Source organism: Passer montanus, unplaced genomic scaffold (assembly GCF_014805655.1).
Source record: "Passer montanus isolate IOZ18808 unplaced genomic scaffold, ASM1480565v1 scaffold12, whole genome shotgun sequence".
NCBI classification, from domain to species: Eukaryota; Metazoa; Chordata; class Aves; order Passeriformes; family Passeridae; genus Passer; species Passer montanus.
This window is the reverse complement of record NW_024358722.1, coordinates 11,918,443-11,940,536: the sequence shown is the minus strand read 5'-3', so window position 1 is coordinate 11,940,536 and position 22,094 is coordinate 11,918,443. Positions and strand designations below refer to the sequence as shown.

Sequence of the window (22,094 nt, the reverse complement as noted above, 5' to 3'; positions counted from 1 at the left end):
GTCAGCTGCTTTGTTATTGTTCTAAATAGGTGTTTGTAAAAAAAGCCAACATTAAAGTAACTTTTACAGATGGCTGATTTGAGATGTAAACATCTAAGCTGGCACATTTACTGTTCTGCCTGCCATTGACCAACTCTTTGATGTGTTTGTTTCCAGGAACACCTGTCTGGTTCTTTGTGAAAATTGCTCCAATTCGAAATGAGCAGGATAAAGTGGTTTTATTTCTTTGCACTTTCAATGACATAACGGCTTTCAAGCAGCCCATCGAGGATGATTCATGTAAAGGTTGGTCTTTTTCACAATTATATATTTATGCTGCTTTTGTTTGTTTGCCCTGGTCTTGGAAGAGCTGAAGTCCTTTAAATACCCAAGCCAAAGAATTAAATGTTAAAATAGCTTGTAGCTGTGCCACTGGGGATGACATTTGTGCAAGAAATGGTTGCTGATTTCTTTAGTAAAATTGTTCTGGCCTGCACTGGAAAGGGTCATTGCTAATGAAAGCCCCAAGTGCTTCAGAAAGCCCAGTTTACATAGTAAATAGGTACTGTTCTTTCTTTAAAATACACTATTAACCCACTCTCCAGCATAGGCCTCAAGGACTCACAGTGTTGCTCAACAGTCCTGTACAAATTGTGTGTGAAACTGTATGAAAAAGCTGAGGAATCAACGCTGGCTGAGTCTAGCAAAGATCAGAGTAATTAAATTCTGCCTGACTCTATGTTACTTGTCATTATTATGAGATTTCTTATGCTTAAGTTCTGTTCTAGTTTCCTTTAGCCTATGTGAAGAGATTCCGGTTATCTTAAGTGGAATCAGGCTAAAGCTGTCCTGGAGGGTGAAGTAGCACTGCAGTGTTCTGCTCTTAACCCTTTGCTGAGCTGCAGCCTGGAATCCTGGAAGCAAACTCAGCTGTGACAGCAGCATAAACTTTCACTTGGGTTCAGATCCCGTCAGAAATAGACCTTTTGTACCCTATGGAGGATTAAAGAGACTTGCATCCTCTGGGGTAAAAAAGGATGTAAGTTCTCCTGTTGTTTGCATTTTTGTAGTATTTAATAATATTTGTAGTATTAAATTAAACAGGAAACTTACTGTGAAGATGAACTGATTTACATTTGTTCTCAAAATGTTATTCTTTAAAAACATAGTTTCTCAAAGTGGAAACACCTGTTACCATGAAAAAGGAAGTACAACCTTGACAAATATACCCTCTTTCAGACTATGTGGGTAATTTTTTTCTCCTGTTAATGCTATTTGTTTGGGTCTATTTTTTCCCTGCCTAATGGTGCTCACTGTATACTGATGAGGAGTGACAGCACAGATAAATAAGCATGATGCAGTAAAGCTGGCTCTCATTTATTTGCTGGTAGTGAAGGCCCTTGCTTCATTTAGTCAGTTGATAAGCAGGACTTTTAGTCAGGAGTGGTAGCTGTGTCCTTTTCCTTTCACAGGGGTTCCCTAATGTGGTAGAGATAGGCAGTTTGTCCCTGGCTTTTAACACAAAGAAACACTTTAACTTCCTTTTTTTCAATACAAGTATGTTGAAGAGAGGGAATTATAGTTTTGTTTTTCTTTTTAAATCTCCTTTGTATCTTGAAATTTTGCTGTTCTTGCAGTGAGCATGGTAATTCTCAGTGGTTGCACATCTACAGCAGTATAGGCACCAAACCTATACATAAATGCATGGACTTGCAGAGGAGTTGATGATAAGCAGAATTTCTCCCTCTGGCCCACAGAAACTGGCAAAGTGACTAACAGAGGTTGCAAACAGAAGAACTGAATGTATCATTTAGAGGCCACTAATTCAGAGCTCTTCACTCTTTCCCTGAGTGCCATGTCTTTATGTACAGAAGGGCTTGTGCACTAAATGAGTCTTCCAAATATTTTTTTCTGGATTTCCTAAAATTAATAAAGTTGCAGAAGTTTCATGATGGTAAAGAGTTCTCTGTCACTGTATACACAAATCAATCTTTATATAAATGGAACTGCACTTTCTGTTTTCATCCTTAATTTATCCCTTTTTCTTCCATAATATACTTGGCGTAGGAATTTTGTTGTGTGATATTGTATTAATCACTTAATGGCTAGATGAGCAATTTCTTGGAGGAGCTGATTTGTCAAACAGAATTTTACATGTGTGTCCATGTCTTTAATGTTAGATCTAGTTGTGCAATTCCATGCTGTGAGAGGGGAAAGAAAAGGCAGGTATGGGGTGTTAGTTAATCATCTGTAGTAGGCTCTGGGATTCACAGAGTGGAAAAATTATTTAGGAAAATCCAAAAAAGGTAAAATTGTACTAACTTTTTCTAAGAACAATTAACACACATGAGATTTGAAGAGGGCATATTTCATGCTGTGAGAGGGGAAAGAAAAGGCAGGTATGGGGTGTTAGATAATCATCTGTAGTAGGCTCTGGGTTTCACAGAGTGGTAAAATGACTTAGGAAGATCTAAAAAGGTAAAATTGTACTAACTTGTTCTAAGAAAATTAACACACATGAGCTTTGAAGAGGGCATATTCATTGTGCTGTGTGCAATGTTACACAGGAACTCTGTAGCATGCTTTTGAAAAAGGGCAATTTTCTTAGAAACATTTATGAATGTTTCTCATATTCTCAACCCAAATGAACTCTCAATCTGAAAAACTAAAACTGAACTGAAAACTTATTGCTAAATCAATTATTTTTCCTTCTTTCACCTTCAGTCAGCTTAGCAAGTACTTTCCTTTTTACTGTGTTTGTATGTGTAATCAGTTTCTTATGCTTATGAGTACTTAGTATGTAATAGATTGCCATAGATGCAGATATGTTAATAAAATGTGCTCTTTTCACAGTTGCAGGACATTATAGTTTAAAGCATTTAAGATTTTCAAAATCAATGCCTGTATGTCTGTGTAAAGAAAAACATTAAATTGATCATGTTCTTGTACTACATAAAGAGCAAATAATCTGTCAGGCTAAGCCTGCTTAGCTGTGGTATAGCTTGGTTTTCTATCACCTGCTGGCAATTTCAAGCCTGATTGTTCAGGTGCAAATGATGCAGCTCCTTGAGTGAAAAGTGTAGAGCTGTAATGGCAGGTGTTTGACTATACAAAGATGAATAGGCATCTTTCACCTGAAGGTGACTCAGAGGGATAGAAGGTCCCATTACCATTTTTCATGCTTACTTTTTTTTTTATTGATTAATAATGTCAGACATTGGAGTAGATGAAACAAGAAAGTCACATAAAAGGTAGACTTCTCATTATGGCCTTTTTAAAATTGATTCAGATAATTTAGAAATGTTTCTTTTATTATTTCCATGGAAGGTAAGTAAGCTTGCTTTTAAATGCAGCAGCTTTAAAAATAGTGCATTCTAAATAAAACCACTTAAAAATAGTGTCAGTGATGTTGATAATTTTTTTAAACAACCTCTTTCCACTTCTTCCCTTTTGCTTGCCCCTCAAAAAAAATAAATCAGGGAAACGTAAAAGAGGTTTACTTGAATAGAAGAAGGCAAAATCAAGCTATAGCATAGCTAAGTTTGGCTTGTCAAGTGCTAGGTCACCTTCTTAGCTGAATGTTAAAGTTTGTACTGTATTTGGAATTAATGCATTTTTTTGCCTCTATATGTCTCTCCCGATTTGAGATCTAGCACACCAAGTATGAGATGCTTGAGAATAGTGTATAAAGTGGAATGCATCACTTTATGCAAAACAATTATTTGTGCAGACAAATAAAAACTGTGCTTGCACTTTGAGTAGCTTGTAAGAAGTTTGCCTGAACAGGTTTTGAATGCATGAATACAAGGTAAACATATGCAGAAGCATCTATGCTGTCTCATAAGAGCTTGAAAACTAAGCTTTGGAGTGTAATTTTTGCTTTTGATAACTTCATTTTTATACAAAGAGGTGGTCAAATTCAGCATCACTGAATCAAGTAGTAAATGGTTGTTATCCTCCAAGATGATGTAGCCTTCTGCGCTTTGGAGCAATCATCAGTTGCCATCTCCTCTGCAGAAGATGCTTTATTTCATGTTGCAGCTAAGCTGTCCTTTGCATAACAAGCAGGAGTACAGGCACAAAAAATATTTAGTTTGTCTCCTTCATCTTAATTCAGGGGAAAATTCACGTTTCCTCTTTTTTTTTCCCTTTTTGTTTCTGGAGGGTTTTTTTGGGGATTTTTTATTCTGTTTTTAAAGATGTATTTATATGAACAGAGCCAGTGTTTGAAATATTTTGATTAAGATATACTCTGCTTTCATCTGGATGAAATGTTTTCTTAAAAAGAGGAAACAAATGAAGGGGAAGTAGTGAGTATATTAAAAACTTCAGTATGCTTTCCCAGTCCAGATGGAAAAATAATACTGTTTTAGTCATGAGGTTTCAAAGTGAAGGAGCACTGCAGAGAAGCTGGATGGATTTAAACAAGGATCTTTCATGTGTGGGAATACAAAGCTGGCTTGAGTAGATGCAAGAACTGCTGGAATCTTGATTTATTCACATTTACACTCTGTTGTGTGAACAACAGAGCTGTGGACAGACAGACTTGTTCACTAGCAGACAATGGCTTCTTGTTCTGAATCCAGGAATTATGCAAGTCATGGATCAGCAATGTGGTAACAAGGGTTCTGTAACTGCCACAGTTCCCAATGTTTGAATTCTTGAGTTATCAGGAATGAATTGAGAAGAGTGGTAGGAAACAAATAGCTACCTACAAATAAATAATAAGTGCTTGAGTATCTATTTATTTGAAAATACAGAAAATTCAACTTAAGGCCATTGTTAAATGAAACTTCATGCTTTAAAGAAGAAAAGTTTTGATGCCACAGCACAAAAGTATATTTCAATGCCATATTTCCACATGAAACAAATCTCAGGGGACACCTTTTGTAATCATCTTGTCTTGGGTGTTATCAGAAGCAATTTCTATTCACCTTTTTGCAAAGAAATGGTGAAAACTGAAAGAACAGTGTGGAATGCAGGAGTGCTGAAATCAGTGCTGTTAATCTTGAAGGCTTTCCATCCTTTTGAAGCTGGAAATGTTTTAAAGTAATCACATTGCTTTGTCTGTGCATGATATTTTCTGCAGAACTGAAAAAAGAAACCAAACAATGATAAAAATTTGTTAAAATCAAAGAAAGGGGCAAATGCAAGCACTGCCATAGGGTGGTATCCATCCTTATGTTTGGTTTCTGAATTTGAAGCTGTCTTCTCTTCTGTGTGAACTTATCTTGTTTGAGGATATGCTGGTATTAGAACCACCTGCAATCATTAGATTTTAAATTTAGTTTATATTTCCTCTGTTTCTAGGGGAAAAAATGGATGTAGGTCTATAACAACTACTTGTGTTGAAGGACAACTCCTAATCTGTATCATCTGATCCTTCTGTTTTAGCAGGACTGACACCAATATATTCTTACACCATTTTGAAGCTTAGTTCCTCATCTGGGAAAACTCCATGACCCTTAAAATTTAGTGTTTGTGTTAAGTCCTGTGGCTTAAGTGCATTACTTGACCTGTCTTTGTTGGATAGATAACTGACCTGCTGTTGGCTGTGTCTGTCCTTAGGGTTCTGGAGGAAAAAATGCAATAAATTCAACAGGTACTGTTGTCTTTGCAGGTATTACTGGAGATGTTATGATTCAAAAGATTTAGTACTGGCATTCTATTTAATTTTTATTTTCTTTTTCCTATGCCACAATCTGCAGGTCCAACTGTATGTTGGAGTTGCCACATTTTTATCTTTTCCTTTCACAAAAGTCAGAACCCCAAAAGGCAATACAAGGAGGAGAGTGTTGTGTTCTAAAGATGAAATTCTTACACGTTGCTCATGGATTCAGTGCCTGGTTTTAGGCATACCATGGCACAGTGGTGGGTGTACCTCCAGGCTGGGCTCCCAAGTGTGGTACCTGTGTGTGGAGAGAATTAGGGTATGTACTCCCAGTTTGTGTCCACCCTGCTTTGAAAAGCCAAGCTGAAAAGTGACACCCTCTCTTGCCTGGAGCAGTTATATTGCTTTCGGATCAGAGTTTGGAGTAGAGGGTGAAATCTAGTGTTTGTGGAAACTGTTCTTTTGTGAGCCATTTAGGCACCCACAAGTGAGATGTTTAGCACGTAGGGCAGAGGAGATGCTTGCAGGGGATGCTGAGGAGAGAGGAATGGGTTAAGCTGTGCCTTTCAGAAGGAGATGACTCCTGGGAAGAAGGGGGAACACCTGAAGGGCTCAGCATTTGTAGCCATAAATCATACCGCAGAGTTGTCTGACAGTGCTTTTGTGCCAGAAAGCTCAAGCGAGGTGCTTCCTTCTCATCCTCTCTCTGTATTTCTCCAAATAGCCCAAATCTTAGAACCATGTTTGGAAGAAAATGGGCATTGAAAGTTTGTCTTCAGGTTATGAACCAAATTTCGCATCTTCCAGGAGAATGCCCATCCCATCAATCCGCTTCGAGTGAATAAAAGGAGCTGTCTGTGTTATCTGTCATTAGAAAGGAGGCAGGTTTCGAGTTCCGGGGCTGGAGCTCCGTGCTGTGCCCGTTTCCCTCCGGGCTGGCGTTTGCGGGCGAGCCCGGCTCGTTCCGCTTCAGCACCACGGCCAGCGCCGCAGCGCCCGCCCCGCCGGCCGGAGAGCGGCCATGGCCGGGGCTCCCCCGGAGCATCCCCCCGGGGCTCCTCCGGCCGCCCACCTGCCCCTGGGCCGGGAACAGCCTGGCATGACTGGGCGAGGTGCACTTGAAGCTCATAACACCAGCTGTATCCCGCGATGCAGCAAAAGCGGCGTGGCCAGCGGTCAAGGGAGGGGATTCTCCCGCTCTGCTCCAATCTTATGTGACCCCACGTGGAGTCCTGCACCCAGCTCCGAGTCCCCAGAGTAAGAACCTGTTGAGCGAGTTTAGAGGAGATGCTCAGAGGGCTGGACCACCTCTGCTGTGCAGACAGATTGGGAGAGTTGTGTGTGCTCAGCCTGGAGAGGAGAAGATTCCAAGGATGCCTTACAGCACCTTTCAGTGCCTAAAAGGGGTCTACAAAAAAGCTGTGTAGGCAACGTTTTCCAGAACCAGGTTCTCATTGTAAACTGAATCTTCAAATTGCTGAGCATCCTTAGTTGGAGTAGGAGATGAGGAGTAGGAGCTCAAGAGCTCCCAGGTGGTACTAGCATTTTTCAAGACTGGGACTAAATTCACTGATACTTTCAGTATACCAAAAATATCCAGATGTATACTCTGCCTATCTGTTATGGCAAAGTACTGCTCATAAAGATTATAGTTGTATCTAGCTCTTGTGACTGTCATTGAAGGTCTTCTATTTTGAGGAATATTTGAAATCACTGTAAAAAATATTCTGAATTAAAATTCAGCATATGACTTCTCTGCCAGAAGCTGCTAAACGTTACATTCAAGTTTGAGAAAATCTATTAGTATATTCCCCCTTTTGTTTAGAGAGAGTAAAATTAATGATTTTGTTTTGCTTTTCTGCTCTGCTTTTTATTATCTTATGTATATTTCTCTGCTTATTCCAGATCTATGCTTGATGCATCTGAGGCTAGAATTGCTTCTGTTACAGACAACTGTAATTTTCATTGTGCATGACTCTAGCCTTACATCTTGATTAGTCTGAAGTATCTTCTGCAGTGCTGTGAGATCCAAATCTGATCATTAGATTTAATATGAGATTATTGTATAGTGGACATTTATCCTTGCAAAATGTGCCGTTCATGTGGCAGTGCTTTTGTAGAGTCATTGAATACAAAAGTCACAGCAGCCATGGGTTTTATTACTGTACCATGCTGACACCTATTTTCTGACTTGCTTTCATCTGGTACTTGGTTAAATTATACTCCCTTCTGGTCAGTATTAAAGCAGATTGCTCTGTTTTAACAACTTTTTCTCCTTTTGGTCATAAGAGGTTTTATGAGGTACACTTGCAGCTTTTTTTGGTAATGTATGTCTAATCTTGCATGTTTTCTCAAGGTTGGGGGAAGTTTGCCCGCTTGACCCGTGCCCTCACGAGCAGCCGAGGAGTGCTGCAGCAGCTTGCTCCCAGCGTGCAGAAAGGAGAGAACGTTCACAAGCACTCAAGACTTGCTGAGGTAATTTTTTCTTTCCCTGGGAGGAAATGTTTCTGGCCTTTGTGGGTATGTCGTCTCTGCGCAAGCCAAGAACTGTCAGTCCTCCCTGCCCTGGGAATCTGGTACATGTGCTGTGAAATGTGTCCTGTGACAGCAGAATGAAAGCAGGTTTCCCAAAGACTTCATGTAACCTAATTCCAGTGTTGTGTTCCATATCCATAGCAGTCTTAGAAAGGTGTTATTAAAATAATACTTTCTTGCTTAGTTTCCATTCTTTTGAGGATCTTAATAAGAGTAGGACCTTGGACTATCTGCTTGTGTAAAACTGAGGTGAGAAAAACAGTCTAGTACACAAGGAAATCCTGGAGAATCCATGGCAGGGTTATTCTCTGAATTAATTTATGTATAGTGGGATCCCAAACTTGCATTAACAACTGGTTAAAACCTATGTTTAAGTTACTGCTTTTATGGACAGAACAGTTGTAAGATGCCACAAGCAGCGCTGCAGGGAAATTATGAAAGTGAAACCTTGTGATTTAAGTAGCCTCTCAAAGTTTTGAGATAAGCTCCAGGTAGAGAAGGCCCCTTGAAACACTTAGGGCTTGAGGGCTTTCGCCACGAGGGGGAGAGACTGTCCTGTTTCCTATAGCTGTTTCCTGGGCCAGTAGCAGGGTCTCCCTGGTGTAAAAACAGCCTGGGGAGAGGTTTGACATGGTGTTAATGACAGCACAGGCAATATGAAGTGGCAGTCCTGTGTCACTTCCTGCTGTGAATGCCATGGCAGCAGCTGTGACTTGACAATAATTCTTCATCTTCCTCTGCAGCTGGAGGTGTAAGGCGTTGATGGGTTCCATGAGGTCTCCATGTAGTCGTTTATACTGACTATGTATAAATACATATAGTCATTAATACATACATTGTACTCTGCTAGTTCTGCTGTATACGTACGTCTCAGTTTCTATGCAAACTAAAAATCACCTCTCTTCTTATCAAGTATAATGGCAAAATTCCTGCAGACAGGATCTCATCTAGTCAGTATTTAATACAGAAGAACTCAAGAAGGAGAAACCAATTTCTGTTGCAAGCAGAGAAATAACATGGATCATACTAGCACAGAGGAGGGACAGACATTCATGGGCACCATACTTCAGGAACACCATGTGATTAACACATGTCCACCCTGAGGTTGCTTTAGTGTCCTGGAATTTGGAACAGTTTTCCTCCTAATCCTACTCAAGGCTTCATATCAATTTATCTTTTCTTGTCTTTAGATCTCTACCCTTGAATTTTAGTTAATGCTAAAATGCAGGCAGCAAAATGTAAGACAAAGGGTCTGAGGTTATTCTGTTTTGCAACAGTCTGGACGTCAGTGACTACATGTTACTGAAACTTTTTGCAAGTCCATGTGTTCTACAAGTCTTTGCTAGTATTCTTACTGGCACAGCCAATTGATTAATTACAAATAATAAAGGGCAAGTGCATAGTTTACATGTCTGAAATGAGTTTCTTTAATTGCTGACTGAATATTGCGGTCATAATTTTACAAAGAACATTAGCCCCAGCTGTGATGTTAGGTAGCTTTTTTTCATGCTGTAATTCCATTTAAGCTAACAGAACTACACTACAGAGAAGAGTGCAGATAATCATACAGACAAGACCACCTTTCTTTATTTGAAGATATATGGGGTGCCAGGCTTCTTATCCTGCAAAGGTTTTTTGATAATATTGAGTATGGGATCTCTAAGAGTTGTATTTTCAAATATTTTTTCTTTTTTTTCCCCTTCATCCCTGCAGTAGCCTATCTGAAATTTTAAAAGTCATCCTTTTTCTTTTGCTGCTCACCATGACATTTCACATCAATCTTGTTTGTGTGAGAAGGCTCCACGTTTATTGCAGTGTTATTTGTGTTGCTCTTAGTTATTTATCACTTAGATATTTGAATGTCTTGGGAGGTTGTTGCATCCTACAACCTGAGTAGAGCAAGGTGTTGGAGCCTGCCACAACAGCTTACAATTTTTTATTGTTATGGAACAGTTTAAGAAAGGTGTTAGTGACAGACTAACGGGCCATGGATAATACAAGCAGTGTCTGTGAAGCTTCAGTCTCTGACTTTCATCAGTAGGCATAGATTTTTTTTTAGCCTGATTTCTCTAATAGCAGTCATATGAAAACTATTCAAATTAATTATGCAATTAACAGAAGGGTGTTAGGTAACTGTGAGACAACATTTCGCAATAGGAGTTTGTAAAAGTAATTGATGGATTTCTGGTATTTAATCACCAAGGAGCTGGTTGTAGGGATGGTTCTTCCTGGTCACTGCTGAATAAGTACATGTGTCATCTGCACCTGTGGTCTTAGCTGATGTGTTCTGCACCTTTGCCAGGCAGTTCTGGGCAAACAAGACTGTGTCAAAATTTAAAAAAAAAATTACAGTTATGAGAAATAAAAGCAGAGAAATTATAATGGTGCTTAGCAGCACTGCTTAAGAATGGATCTTCTGCCACTTTTTAATTTTTTTTTTACCATTTACCATTATTTACCAGGGACTTATAACTGCCATTAAAACTGCCAGTCAAAATATTGAGGCATAACGCCTAGCCCTTAGTTTGGGAGCAATTTGTGTGGGTGCTTGGGAAAACAAAAGCAAGGAAGAGTGAGAGAAAGCAAATAGGTGCAATTGAAAACATGAAAAGGAGAGATTAAGCTGGAAATGAGTGAGTGTTTGTGTTAGCTTTTTTTTTGCCCCCCAGTCATACAGTCATAAAAATAAATAAGCCATTGTAACCACATTTGAGCAATTTATGAGTCCTGACTTGGGATATATTCACCATTTTGTAAAAAAAATAGGATTTAAAAAAAAAAAGTGCTGTGTTTAGAAAGTAACACAGTCTTGTAAAACCTGTGATGAAATTTGGCGTTTCTGCTCTTGGAATAAAATTCTCCAGCGTTAGAGAGCTATTAAAGCATCATGCATCATTACCACAAATAATAAATGCAGATAATACAGCTGCATTATCTGATGAATAATAAGTAACTGAAATGATACTTTCATTAATAAGTTTCAGAAATAAATATTTCTTTTACCATGATAAAACTGTATAATAGTGGAAAATCTTCCGAAACCAGAGCTGTTTCAATTATTCAGAAAATTGTAGTAATCAAATTGTCCGGTGCACATGAAAGGAAGCTCAGCATATTGGTTTATATGGTTGTGTACAGTTTCTTCATGATTACTTTTATATCAGTCTCTTGGGGTTTGTTTTTTTTTTTTTAGCTCTCCAAGAGAAATAGCTTTACAAGCAGGTTGAATGTGGTTAGTTCATGTGGGTGTGCAACCACACCTGACTACTTTAGCAAACCTGTCTCAGGTTGGCACTACTCTCCCTAGAGGCTGAAGTGCACCTTGGAATAGGGCAGAAGGTACTTTGCATCGACCTGGATTTGCTGGATGGTGTGGAGAGAGGAGGGTTTATAGCTCTGAATCTTCAGATGAGCCAGGGCTGGTGTGTGTGTGGAAATGGACTTGGTGTGGCCCTTGGTGTGAAAAGTGGAGAAAGGAGCTCTTGTAACTTCCAGCGCAGTGACCTGACAAAAGCTTGATCTTTAGTACTAAGCTCTGTGGACCTCCTTCCATGGTTTCTGTGCAGTACTGAGCTCTTTTGTTGTGCTTTATGATAAAGGCACATGCTTGTTCTCTTGTTACACCCTTGTTGTAGGTGTGTTTCTCTTCCTTCAGTGAAATGAAGAATTTGGTGCCTTTGAGAGCTCTTGGCTGGCACTGCCAGGCACTGTGAGACTTTTGCCAGTGTGCCAAGCAAGCTGCCTTTGCTGGGAGAGATAGTGTGAGCTGGGGCAGTGCCCTTCTTTCACCCCAGGCTGTGAAATCCTCTCTAGCAGTGCCAGCAGTATGGGGTGGTTTTACAAAGGTGTGTGTTAATGATGTAGGGAGAGGGAGCTCAGGCTAGAACTTGTCACCTCCATCTCACCCCAAAAGAGGACTGGAGGCACCTCTGCCTTTCTGCAGGTGGCTTTCCCCATCTGGTGAGTCATTGGAATCCCTGTGTCATTCCTTAATGCTTGCCTCCTGCCCCTCCATTCAGGATTCATGCCCACAGTGCTGGTGCACATCCTTCTGCTGGAGACCAACTAAAGCCACAGCTCCTGGTCTCTTTAAATAACCATTGCTAGGGCTTCTCCAGAGACTCCAGGGAGGGTAACAGAAGTTCAGAAGACTTATTTATAAGGTCCCTAGCTATTCAGATAGTTTTAGAGTATGTTTACTTTCTAAATAGAAAGGGAAGGAGATCAATCAGTCATCAATTCCTTTTATTTTCCTGTGCTGTAGCCCTTGAATCTCAAACAAGTAAGGAGAAAGTGCTTTGTATTTGGTGATGACATTTTAAAACACTGAAGCAGCAGTTTATTGTCTTAACAAGTTGGAACTAGAAGTCTGGTTTTTCTGCTTTCAGTTCAGTTTTGCATCCTTACAGTTCCACTAGCTTTATTTTCATGGCTTTTTTCTATTTACAGCAGAACAATGACACCATAATTTAGCCCCTTCTTTTTTGCCAAACAGAGATTGTTCTTGCCTTTTCCCCTAACTGGGTAAGCAGGTATACATTAGTATATTTTCCAGTAAATTTAGTTCTGTTGATGCAAAATTTCCACAAATTCTTGGAATACAAAGAGAGCAGCAGTGACCAAAATGGAGTGCATTATGCAATTCTCAGTCTATAACTGATGTGTGTATAGATAAGAACCACCTGACAAGAGCAAACTTTTTTTTTTCAGTTTTTTATGGTTGAGGTTCCTATGCTGGTTAGAATAGTTACCAAAATATTGGACTCACTCATGTAATACCAGAGGCTAAAAAAAAGCTGTAGTAGGCCTGTGATTGCAGAAGAAGCAATTATGCTTTCCTGCTGCATTTGAAGAGTGATCCTGTCTCCCCACACCAGTAAAATCTCAGCACTAGAACTGAAATTCTGCTAAATGAAAAATGTTACTATGTGATGGAGGTGCTTGGTTTTGCTGATCAGTTATTCCAGTGAGTGAGTGTTGCAGAAGACACTCCTTGCCCAGTGAAGCATATTTCAGCCTTGGGACCCTGTGTTGGAGCTGCTGGTCATGCAGAGCCTCGTGAAAGCCAGGGGTAACTCATTGATTTCCAAGTGATTCAGGTACAGCTGCAATATGCAAAAGGGAGGGCAGGAGATGTTTGCAATATTGATTTGGGCTAGGGCTTTTGCTGGGAAAAGACATCCCAACATCTGTCACTGGGACTGGAAACAAACCTTAAAAGGAATGATGCTCTGAGTACACACACGGACTCAATACACACCCTCTGCCTCTTCCAGTCACACCAGTGACTTTTGGGGACTGCATGGGCTGGCCAGTGCCTCCTGCAGAGAAGAAAGACTGCATGTGCCTTGTGCTTCTTCCAGCTCCTCTCAGCACAGGGCAGCTTAATTCCCTTTAGTTTTGGTAGTATGGAGTACATACATGAATCAGGGTCAGGATCAATAGGCTACGCAATACTGCAGTGAACACGTCTGAGCCCTGGGTGGGTCTGCTGGAGAAATGTTCCTTTCTAGGAACATTCTAGACGCTCACTAACAAAAATACGGAGTCCTCTTATTTTTTTTTCCAATCAAATTTTTTTCAAACTCTTAATGCCTCTGTGGTAGCATGCAGGTCTGTCAGAGCAGGTCTTGTTAATTCTCTTCAGGAGAACATACTGGGCTCAAAGTCAGCAGGCTTGCAATTCCCATTCTCATTTACACGTGTGTGAGGAACTGTGGCCTGACAGTGTCTGACCCCTGTTGTGTACACGAGTAAGTGATTATGTGAGGTTCAAAGCAGCAGGGAATTTCATCTGAGACTGTTTTGTCCAAGGAGATCTTGTGTAGCTGATCGTTTTCTTTTGTCCCCTTTGGCTGAAACTGTTGGGAAAAATCTCACCAGTTCACCAAAAAAAAAAAAAGACAAAAAAAAAAAGACACTCAGAAAAGCCTGGAGATAAAATCCACGTCTAAGTAACTGACATTAAAAAAGCTGAGATAAGGAGAATGAAAGGAAGACATCCTTCTATTCTAGCTGTGTTGTCTTATCTTTTCCCAGAGAAAAACAGACATTTAATTTCCTTCTCTGCTTCCTATTGCTCTGAACTATGTGTAAATAAATGTGAAAAAGGAACCATGCTCCTAAATATTTTTCCTAAGTACTTCTCACAGGTTCTGTGAGTTTGGCATTACCAAATACATTTCACTCAGGGAAGCCTTAGTGTTCCTTTCAGTTTTCATTTATAACTCGTCCAGGGTAAAATTTGCTTTAAAATTTAACTTCTCTTTATTTGACACAGGTTCTTGATGTTGGTTTCACCCTCATGTACAGCCATACATATAAACAGACACATTGGGCAGAACTGGAGAGAGAACAGACGTAAAATGGGCAGCACTGATTGAGACTGCAGTTATGTAAAACAGTGCTCGGTGTCAGCATGTCCTCAGCTTGAGGTCCAGGGTTTAAAACACATGCTGGCAGATAATCTTCTGCAGTAGTGCTTTTCTGAATTCAGACCTAACTGCAGTGTAACTCAACAATGTGCCTCGTCAGGTCCCCTAAATCCTGCATTCAGTCCGGAGGCCCCCAAAGCCAGAGGGACATGGGGGCATTGGAGCGTGTCCGAGGAAAGGCAAAAAAGGCAGTGAAGGGTTTAGAGAGCAGCTTTGATGAGGAGCAGCTTGGGGAGCTGGGATTGTTTAGCCAGGAGAAAAAGAGGCTCAAGGGGACCATCCCCTCTCTACAAGGGCCTGAATGGAGGTTGTAGTGAGGGGGAGAGCCATCTTTTCCTCCAGGCAACAAGTGACAGGACCAGGGGAAATGGCCTCAAATTGCACCAGCAGAGATTTAGATCAGATGTTAAGAAAACTTTCTTCACTGAAAGGATTATCAAGCATTGGAATGGATTTCCCAGGTAATGGTGGCATTGTATGGTACCTGGAAGTGTTCAAAAGGGGTGTGGATGTGGCATTTGGGACATGGTTTGTTGAAGAACATGGGGGTGCTGGGCTATTTGTTGAACTCAACAATCTTAGGGGTCTTTTACAACCTTAATGATTCTATCTTTCTGTGATTCTACACCATCAGGTAGATAAGATATTGAACTTCTCTGAATGAAAGGGTGAAGTCCAAAATGAGTTTATTGAGGCTAATGATAGCTATCCGTGGGCTTTGGACCTCCACAGCCCAGAGAAGAGGGAAAAAGGCCTGTGCATTCATGATAGATTGTTGTTTGAGACAGTTTCAGACAGGGTGTAGTGAAGAGTTTAATAGGCAGTGTTGAAAAAAAATGTGGTCCAGTGGTCCTGCTGCTGGACCAGAGCTCAGTTGCATGTTGTTCCAGGTTTTGCCATCAATTTCTATTCGTCCTGTCCTTCCTGCCTATTCTTGCCCATCATTTTTCTGTCTTGTCTGTCTAGATAGCTGAAGGGGTTCTCTCTTCTCTGTCTGTCTTGGGCACTCCACACGTTAGTGTCAAAAAATAATTAATGGCATTAAAAGAAACAACTGTTCTCCATTTGATGCTGATTTGTGTAACAGAATACTTTTCTTGGCTTGCTTACCATTTGGTGGTGGTAAAAGGAATTATTTGATGTGAATTTTTATGAACTGCTGTACTGAGCTTGAGAATCTAGTGTGAAAAAATTAAGCATGTTTTCTTTTTCCTCTCAAATTTGTCTTGACTACAGGTATTGCAGCTGGGTTCTGAAATCCTCCCACAGTACAAACAAGAGGCACCAAAGACTCCACCACATATAATTTTGCATTATTGTGTATTCAAGACTACCTGGGACTGGATCATCTTGATTTTAACCTTCTACACTGCTATTTTGGTCCCTTACAATGTCTCCTTTAAAACCAAACAGAACAACGTGGCATGGCTAGTAGTGGACAGCATTGTGGATGTCATTTTTCTGGTTGACATTGTGCTCAATTTCCACACCACCTTTGTGGGGCCGGCAGGAGAGGTGATCTCTGACCCCAAGCTGATTCGCATGAATTACCTGAAGACCTGGTTTGTGATCGACCTGCTCTCCTGCCTGCCATATGATGTCATCAATGCATTTGAGAATGTTGATGAGGTTAGTATGCCACTTCCACTTCCATCCATTCATTGTTACTCGATGGCTGGGGGAAGGTGCAGGACAGAAGAAATGTATGGTTTTAAATTTATTGAATTACTGTACGTATGTCTCTGGTAGCTACCCACAGCATGCACAGAATTTTGCTTATGAATCCTAGCCAGAAGATTCATTCTTTAATTGCTGCTGTAGTTTTTGGTGTTAAAAACCCATGTTTATTTTCCTTCTTTCTGCACCCTCAGGGTTCAGGAGTGCAGGTAGAGGCAGAGAGCAGCACCTTTGCACAGGACTGAGGAAAGCTGTTCCACCTGCCTTAGCAGGAATAGTTTGAGGTGTGTGTCAGGACAGTTTGTCGGGGCAGGCTGTGCTTGCTTTCACTGCTGACCGATCAGGGTAGTTCTGCTAATGCCAGTTCTGCACAGGAACCATTGGGATGTAAAATACACATTTCCCAGCTGCTTCTAGTGCACCATGGCAGGTGGCAAAGAGGCAGGTAGTGACTCACTGAATTGTCTTTGAGCACCAGAAAGCACTGTGTGGATGCCTGGTGATCTGTGCAGCATTGTTTGGCAACACTATTTTAGAGGAAGGTGAAGCAATTGAAGGTGCTTGTTTAGTGATTTCATAATTAAATGAAAGGTAGGGAGAAATCTGGAAATCTAGACTCTTCCTTAGTTCTTCATTTGTCTGGGAGTAGATCACAATCTAGCAAAAGAACTAACATTTAGACACTTAAATCCAGAAAACTAGTATTTTTTAACTGCTTGGTTTTTGGATCAGTCTGCCAAGAAAATATTCCTAAGGTAAATACATTAAAGTTCCCTACCTAAATAGTTCAGAGAGTTAATGAATTTTTATTAAAATCTTAAAGAGGATTCCTGCTTTCTAGTTACATGTTATAAAATCATCAGCTAGTTATGTCTCTGAGTTTATCTGTGACACATGCTAAAGCTGTAAGATACAGAATCACAGGATGGCTGGGCTTGGAAGGGATCTCTGGAGATCATCTAGTCCAACCCAGCTGCTAAAGCAGATTCACTCAGGGCAGGTAGCACAGGGCATCACATCCAGGTGGGTTTGAATACTTCCAGAGAAAGAGAGGAATGTACATACCTACCTCATCAGGGCTTAGTATTTGAATTTTAGCCTGTAAAATTTAAATTTTATGACTTTGTTTAAAATATGCCCATTTATAAAGGACAGCCTATCTATCAAAAGAAAACTATGCCAAGTGAAATATAGGCAAAGCCAAACCCCATTACTTTTTAAAAATTACACTATTTTTAATAAAATTTAAAGTGGTTTTCTCAATAACTTGAGGACAGGTAGGTAAACTATTAAATGCAGTGGAAAAAATGTGATGTTGTTTGATATTTAATTCCCTAGAGAAGCTTTCATTTTATATCAAGCTACACACTGAAATAACACAAATTAGATCAAGCAAAAAAGCCTTGAGAGACCTGTCCTTAAGTATTTGTTTGCCATATAAAAGACCCAGACTGCAGATTATTCTGCAGGGCTTTCACCTGTTACTTTGCTGTGACACTGATAGAGCGATGGGAGGAGTGGCCATGTGTCAGGTTCTGACATTTAGACAGAAAGAAAAAAAAAAAAAGAAAATTAAAAAATAAACAAAGCAAGAGACAAAACCGCCCCCCCCCCCCCCCCCCCAAAAAAACCCAACCAACAAAACTCAACAAACTAGGAAGGAAGCTTTTTTCACCCATGGCAGATAGAAGCAGCCTGGTGAAGATTTTGCTGAACACTTTTTGACTTTAGACCGGTGATGTGACCTACAGAACACCTCTGAGGAAAATGTCTGTAGCAGTGGCTGTGACAGCCCTCGAACTGAGCACAGATGATTTTGGACTCATGGTAGCAATTCTGCAGAGAAATTCTTGTGTGAGTTTGTATTTCTGCAGGTTCTCCATCTCAGTGTTGCCTTGTAGCAATGAGAAGCTGATTGGTACTTCAGTTTTCCCCTGGCTCTTCAACAGTCCTTAATCAGTGTAACAGTGTTAGTTTTAGTTATTCTACTATTGTGCCCAAGGAAAAAAAAAAATCAAGATTTTTCTTGATGCTGTCCTTCCTTTCAAGTCTGTTCATCTGCATTTCCCGTAGTGGCTTCTGACATTTGGCTGGTAAAAATCATTGTGGGATCATTAGAGCAGAGTTTCCACTGGTGAAAATTGCCGTGCTTCTACTGAGGGCTCCTAGGCTGGTTTATGGGACCTGAGGGGTTTTGCCAGCAATGCCAGCAGAATAACACAGTGCATATCAGGAGGGGGTTTGGAACAGTAGATGCTGATCACTGTTTCAAGAACTGCCTGTAGAGAGAAATATAATCTTTTAGTGAAGAAGAAAAAAAAAAAATAAAAGCCACATCAAGAAATCTTGAAAGCAGCAGAAAATCTTTGCCTTTTATCTTTTTTTTTTTTTTTTTTTTTTCTGTTGTGTAGAGCATTCCCTTGTGGGTCAACTCCCTTCCTTTCTTGCTGGTTTAAATTTACCTCTCTCTTGCCCTGGATTATACACCATATAACTTCATAGCTGGATGAAGTCAGGTGCAAGGCTGCCCTGCTCAACGTGCAAATGACCAAACTGAACTGTATCTCTGTGCCACTTTAATTTTGCTAGAGGGAATTCCCTTGGAGCCATGGCAATGGAGTCAGTAGCTGGCCATGGCTGCTGCAGGATTTTTTTTGTTTTGAAGTCCTAGTAAGAGTATTCTTAAAAAATCTCCAGAAATGAAATGATGCCCAGTGTCAACAGTGGTGAAAAATGAGATGAAGAATATGAATTGCTATTTTCCCGATCTGATGTTTTCCATACATGATTTTAAACAGGAGGAAATAAGATCCTGACTTTGTTGCAGTCCCTATAATGAAGGGGGACTGGACCAGGTGGAAGCTTGCTTATTTTGCTGGCTACTGTAATTTTCTGTTTAAAAAAAAGGCACTGAAGACTCTGAGAATGTCATGGAGGAACTAACTTGACAAGTCAATTTGTACTGCAGAATGTTGTAATTACTGTGATGGAGACTAATTGATTTTCAAGGGACACAGGAACTGCAGCACTGAATAAGTAAAAAACTGTAAAATAGGATATTGAGATTTTTTTTTTTTGCTCTGGGCAGTTTTGAGACTGTCCCATTACTTATCTCTAGATGAATAGTGAAACCATTTTTGTCATCTTTAAAATGATCCACTAATTGTAATAGATGAAACTAGAGCTGATCAATATTTTTGGCAAGCAGATACTCAATTGAAAAAATTCTGGTATTGGATTTTTTTTTTCCTATTTTGAAGTAACTTTGTTTTGCAATTTACTTCATTATTCCTTTATAAGATATAAGAGAAAATATTTTCTTGAAACAAAATTGAGTGCGACTTCTGTGGTTTTCAGACAATTTCAAAATTCTTTGGGTTTGTTGCAGTTTGGAAAATTAGTATATTTTCACATTTTTCAATATAATCGAAATTCCAGTCTCCTCCTCTCTGCATGGTTGAGAATATTTTTGTCCATAAAAGTGATTTGAATTCATTAACTATTAATCAATACAACTATTAATAACTACAATTAATTGGAGAGGCACTTAAGTATGAATAGCCACATTCTACAGATGGAAGAGGAAAGAAAAAACATTAATGTCTTTGTTCAAGGCCATATAATTATATAAGAGACTGATCTCAAGTGCTGTGCTCAAAGAGATAGTAGAGCATTTCATATTCAGACATGAGCAGAATTCAACAAATGAGGAAATGAGTAGCTGTAGAGAAATTTCTGTTGTTATCCAAATGAAAGTAAAGTTGTGGATGTTTCTCCTGGCTTTTATATATGTGAAACAAATTTTACAGTTAAATACTAATTATTTTCTTGACCTGACAGAATTTCAACAGAAGAAAATATACCATATTCATACTGATTGATGAATCAACTTAATGCTAGGCTTGAACTTTCTATTGTTAAGAGAATACATCATGCTGTAATTTAGTCTGAGTAAGAAAAGAAAATATTGGCCTAAAATTTAAACAGCCCATGAAACATGTGGTGTTAGTCTCTTTCAAATTTGAATGATCAAAACAGCATTTGTCAGTAATTCTTTACAGTAATTAGTATTATTCCTCTCTTAAGGAAATACCACCTACTTTGGGGGATAATGTTATCTTTTTGTGTTCAGACATCAGTCAGTAAATTTAACAAAAACCAGGCTTAAAGAAAATTCCACAATTTTTGCCAAGAACAGTGCAATTTAAGACTTTGAATTCCAAAGCATATTTTTGCAGTGTCAGCTTGAGCAGTTTTATACTGTGGTTTTCGTCCATAATGCCATAAGATATAATTTATATTGGAAAAAATTTGACTTATTACATGTGATGCTGTTGTGAAATCTCATGCTAGGAGTGGAATCCAGTCATGTCACCACCATATAAATCTCTGAAATAGGGAGTTTGTAGTAGTAATTGCTATATGTGTTTGAGCAGAGTGCTGTGATCAATTGTTGGCTGATGCCAAATTGAGAACCATGTATGACTCAATTAGTTGAGGTAGAAGAGAAATAAATGCATAGTAAAAGATCATTAGGAAAGATATATTCAATATAAATGATCTAGTGCTCAGTTAAGTGAATGAATAGGAGATAAGCTAGCATGTAGGCAAAGAAGATGTACAGCTTTGAAAGGTCAAAATTTATGACGATAAAAGAAGTCCCAGAAAAAAAATACAATACAGAATAATAGAAGTGAATGAAGATAATTAGTGCTAAGTGAGTTTGGTGTAGCTGGAACGTAAACAGAGAGTTGAGAGAGGAAAAAATGAATGTGTTGCTGGTCAAATTGTTGGCAACTCTCTGAGGCAGTACTTTTGCAATAGATTAATTTAAACCTTGTTAATGGAATAATCTCTCATGCTAATACAAATTAGCTATTTAGGAATTACTGAAGCAGCTACACTGGAAAGCATACAACTTCCTTTTTTTTTTTTTTACCACTGCATGCAATAAGGGGCAAGGGAATAAATTATCCTATTTACAGTTTTATGGAATAAACTGGGACCTATAAAGAAAGATTTTGGGTTAGATGAATTTTGCAAACTGGAAAATATAATTTTAAAAGTATTTTTAAACTGCAAACAGCTGAGTAATATGAAATTTGTTTGAAACAGTAGTTCACCACCCTTATTTGAATCTGTCCAATGAGGCAGTGCTGTATTTTGCACGTGAGTCTATTGCTAAATCTAGTAATGAATGAATAATTTTCTATGACTAATTGAAATTTTAAAGTAGTCATAACCTACTTTTTATGTAATGTTTAACAAAAAAACCCCAGCTGTGTATCATGGAGTGTGATCCAGGCATAGAGGAAATGCTGGCAAATTGTGGTTCTTGGATGAGGTGAAGGTAGAGGAGGGATAAGTGAGACCCTGTGGACTGGGTGACACCTACTGGGGCTTCTGGGGAAGGATCAAGCAATTGGGTTATTGTGCTCAGGTAGGGCAGGGGAGGGCTGGCACATGGGCCTGGGGTTGGGGGTGTCATGATGAAGGAGGTCTGCTTGGTTGGGTGTCCCTGTGTGAGAAACCCCTGAGACACAGGGCAAAGCCCATGGGAGGTGTGTGCTGGGGGCTGCAACCTGCCAGACACCCTCGGAGCATGGCTAGGGAGGTCCTTGCTGTGGCTCCTGGGTGGCATTTGGAGCTTCAGAAGGAGCTTGACAGCCTTGAACTGTGGAAAAAGGGGAATGCAGTGGGAAGGAAAAGCAGTGGTGGAGGAGGAGGGCTGCTTGTCTGACTTCTGTGAGTGCCTCTGTTCTGCAGCATGGCCCCAGGGGGCTGTGCCAGGCAGGAATTACTCCTTAGCAGACAGGTAGGTGGAAGGAGTATTTTGGGGAAATGCAAATGGTGTAAAG

General features: G+C 39.7%; 1 protein-coding gene across 3 annotated transcripts in view; it reads left to right on the top strand.

The window, feature by feature from the left end:
• The window catches only part of KCNH1 (potassium voltage-gated channel subfamily H member 1), a 177,073-nt gene that overhangs the window by 21,650 nt on the left and 133,329 nt on the right, over window positions 1-22,094 (top strand). For all 3 annotated transcript variants that reach the window (XR_005626413.1, XM_039698046.1, XM_039698047.1), the window contains exons 4-6: window positions 157-285; window positions 7,947-8,065; window positions 15,796-16,188. Coding sequence is in view for 2 of the 3 variants with exons in the window: in XM_039698046.1 (XP_039553980.1) it covers window positions 157-285; window positions 7,947-8,065; window positions 15,796-16,188 (641 nt within the window). In the remaining variant the exon portion in view is untranslated. The remainder of the gene's footprint in view (window positions 1-156; window positions 286-7,946; window positions 8,066-15,795; window positions 16,189-22,094) is intronic.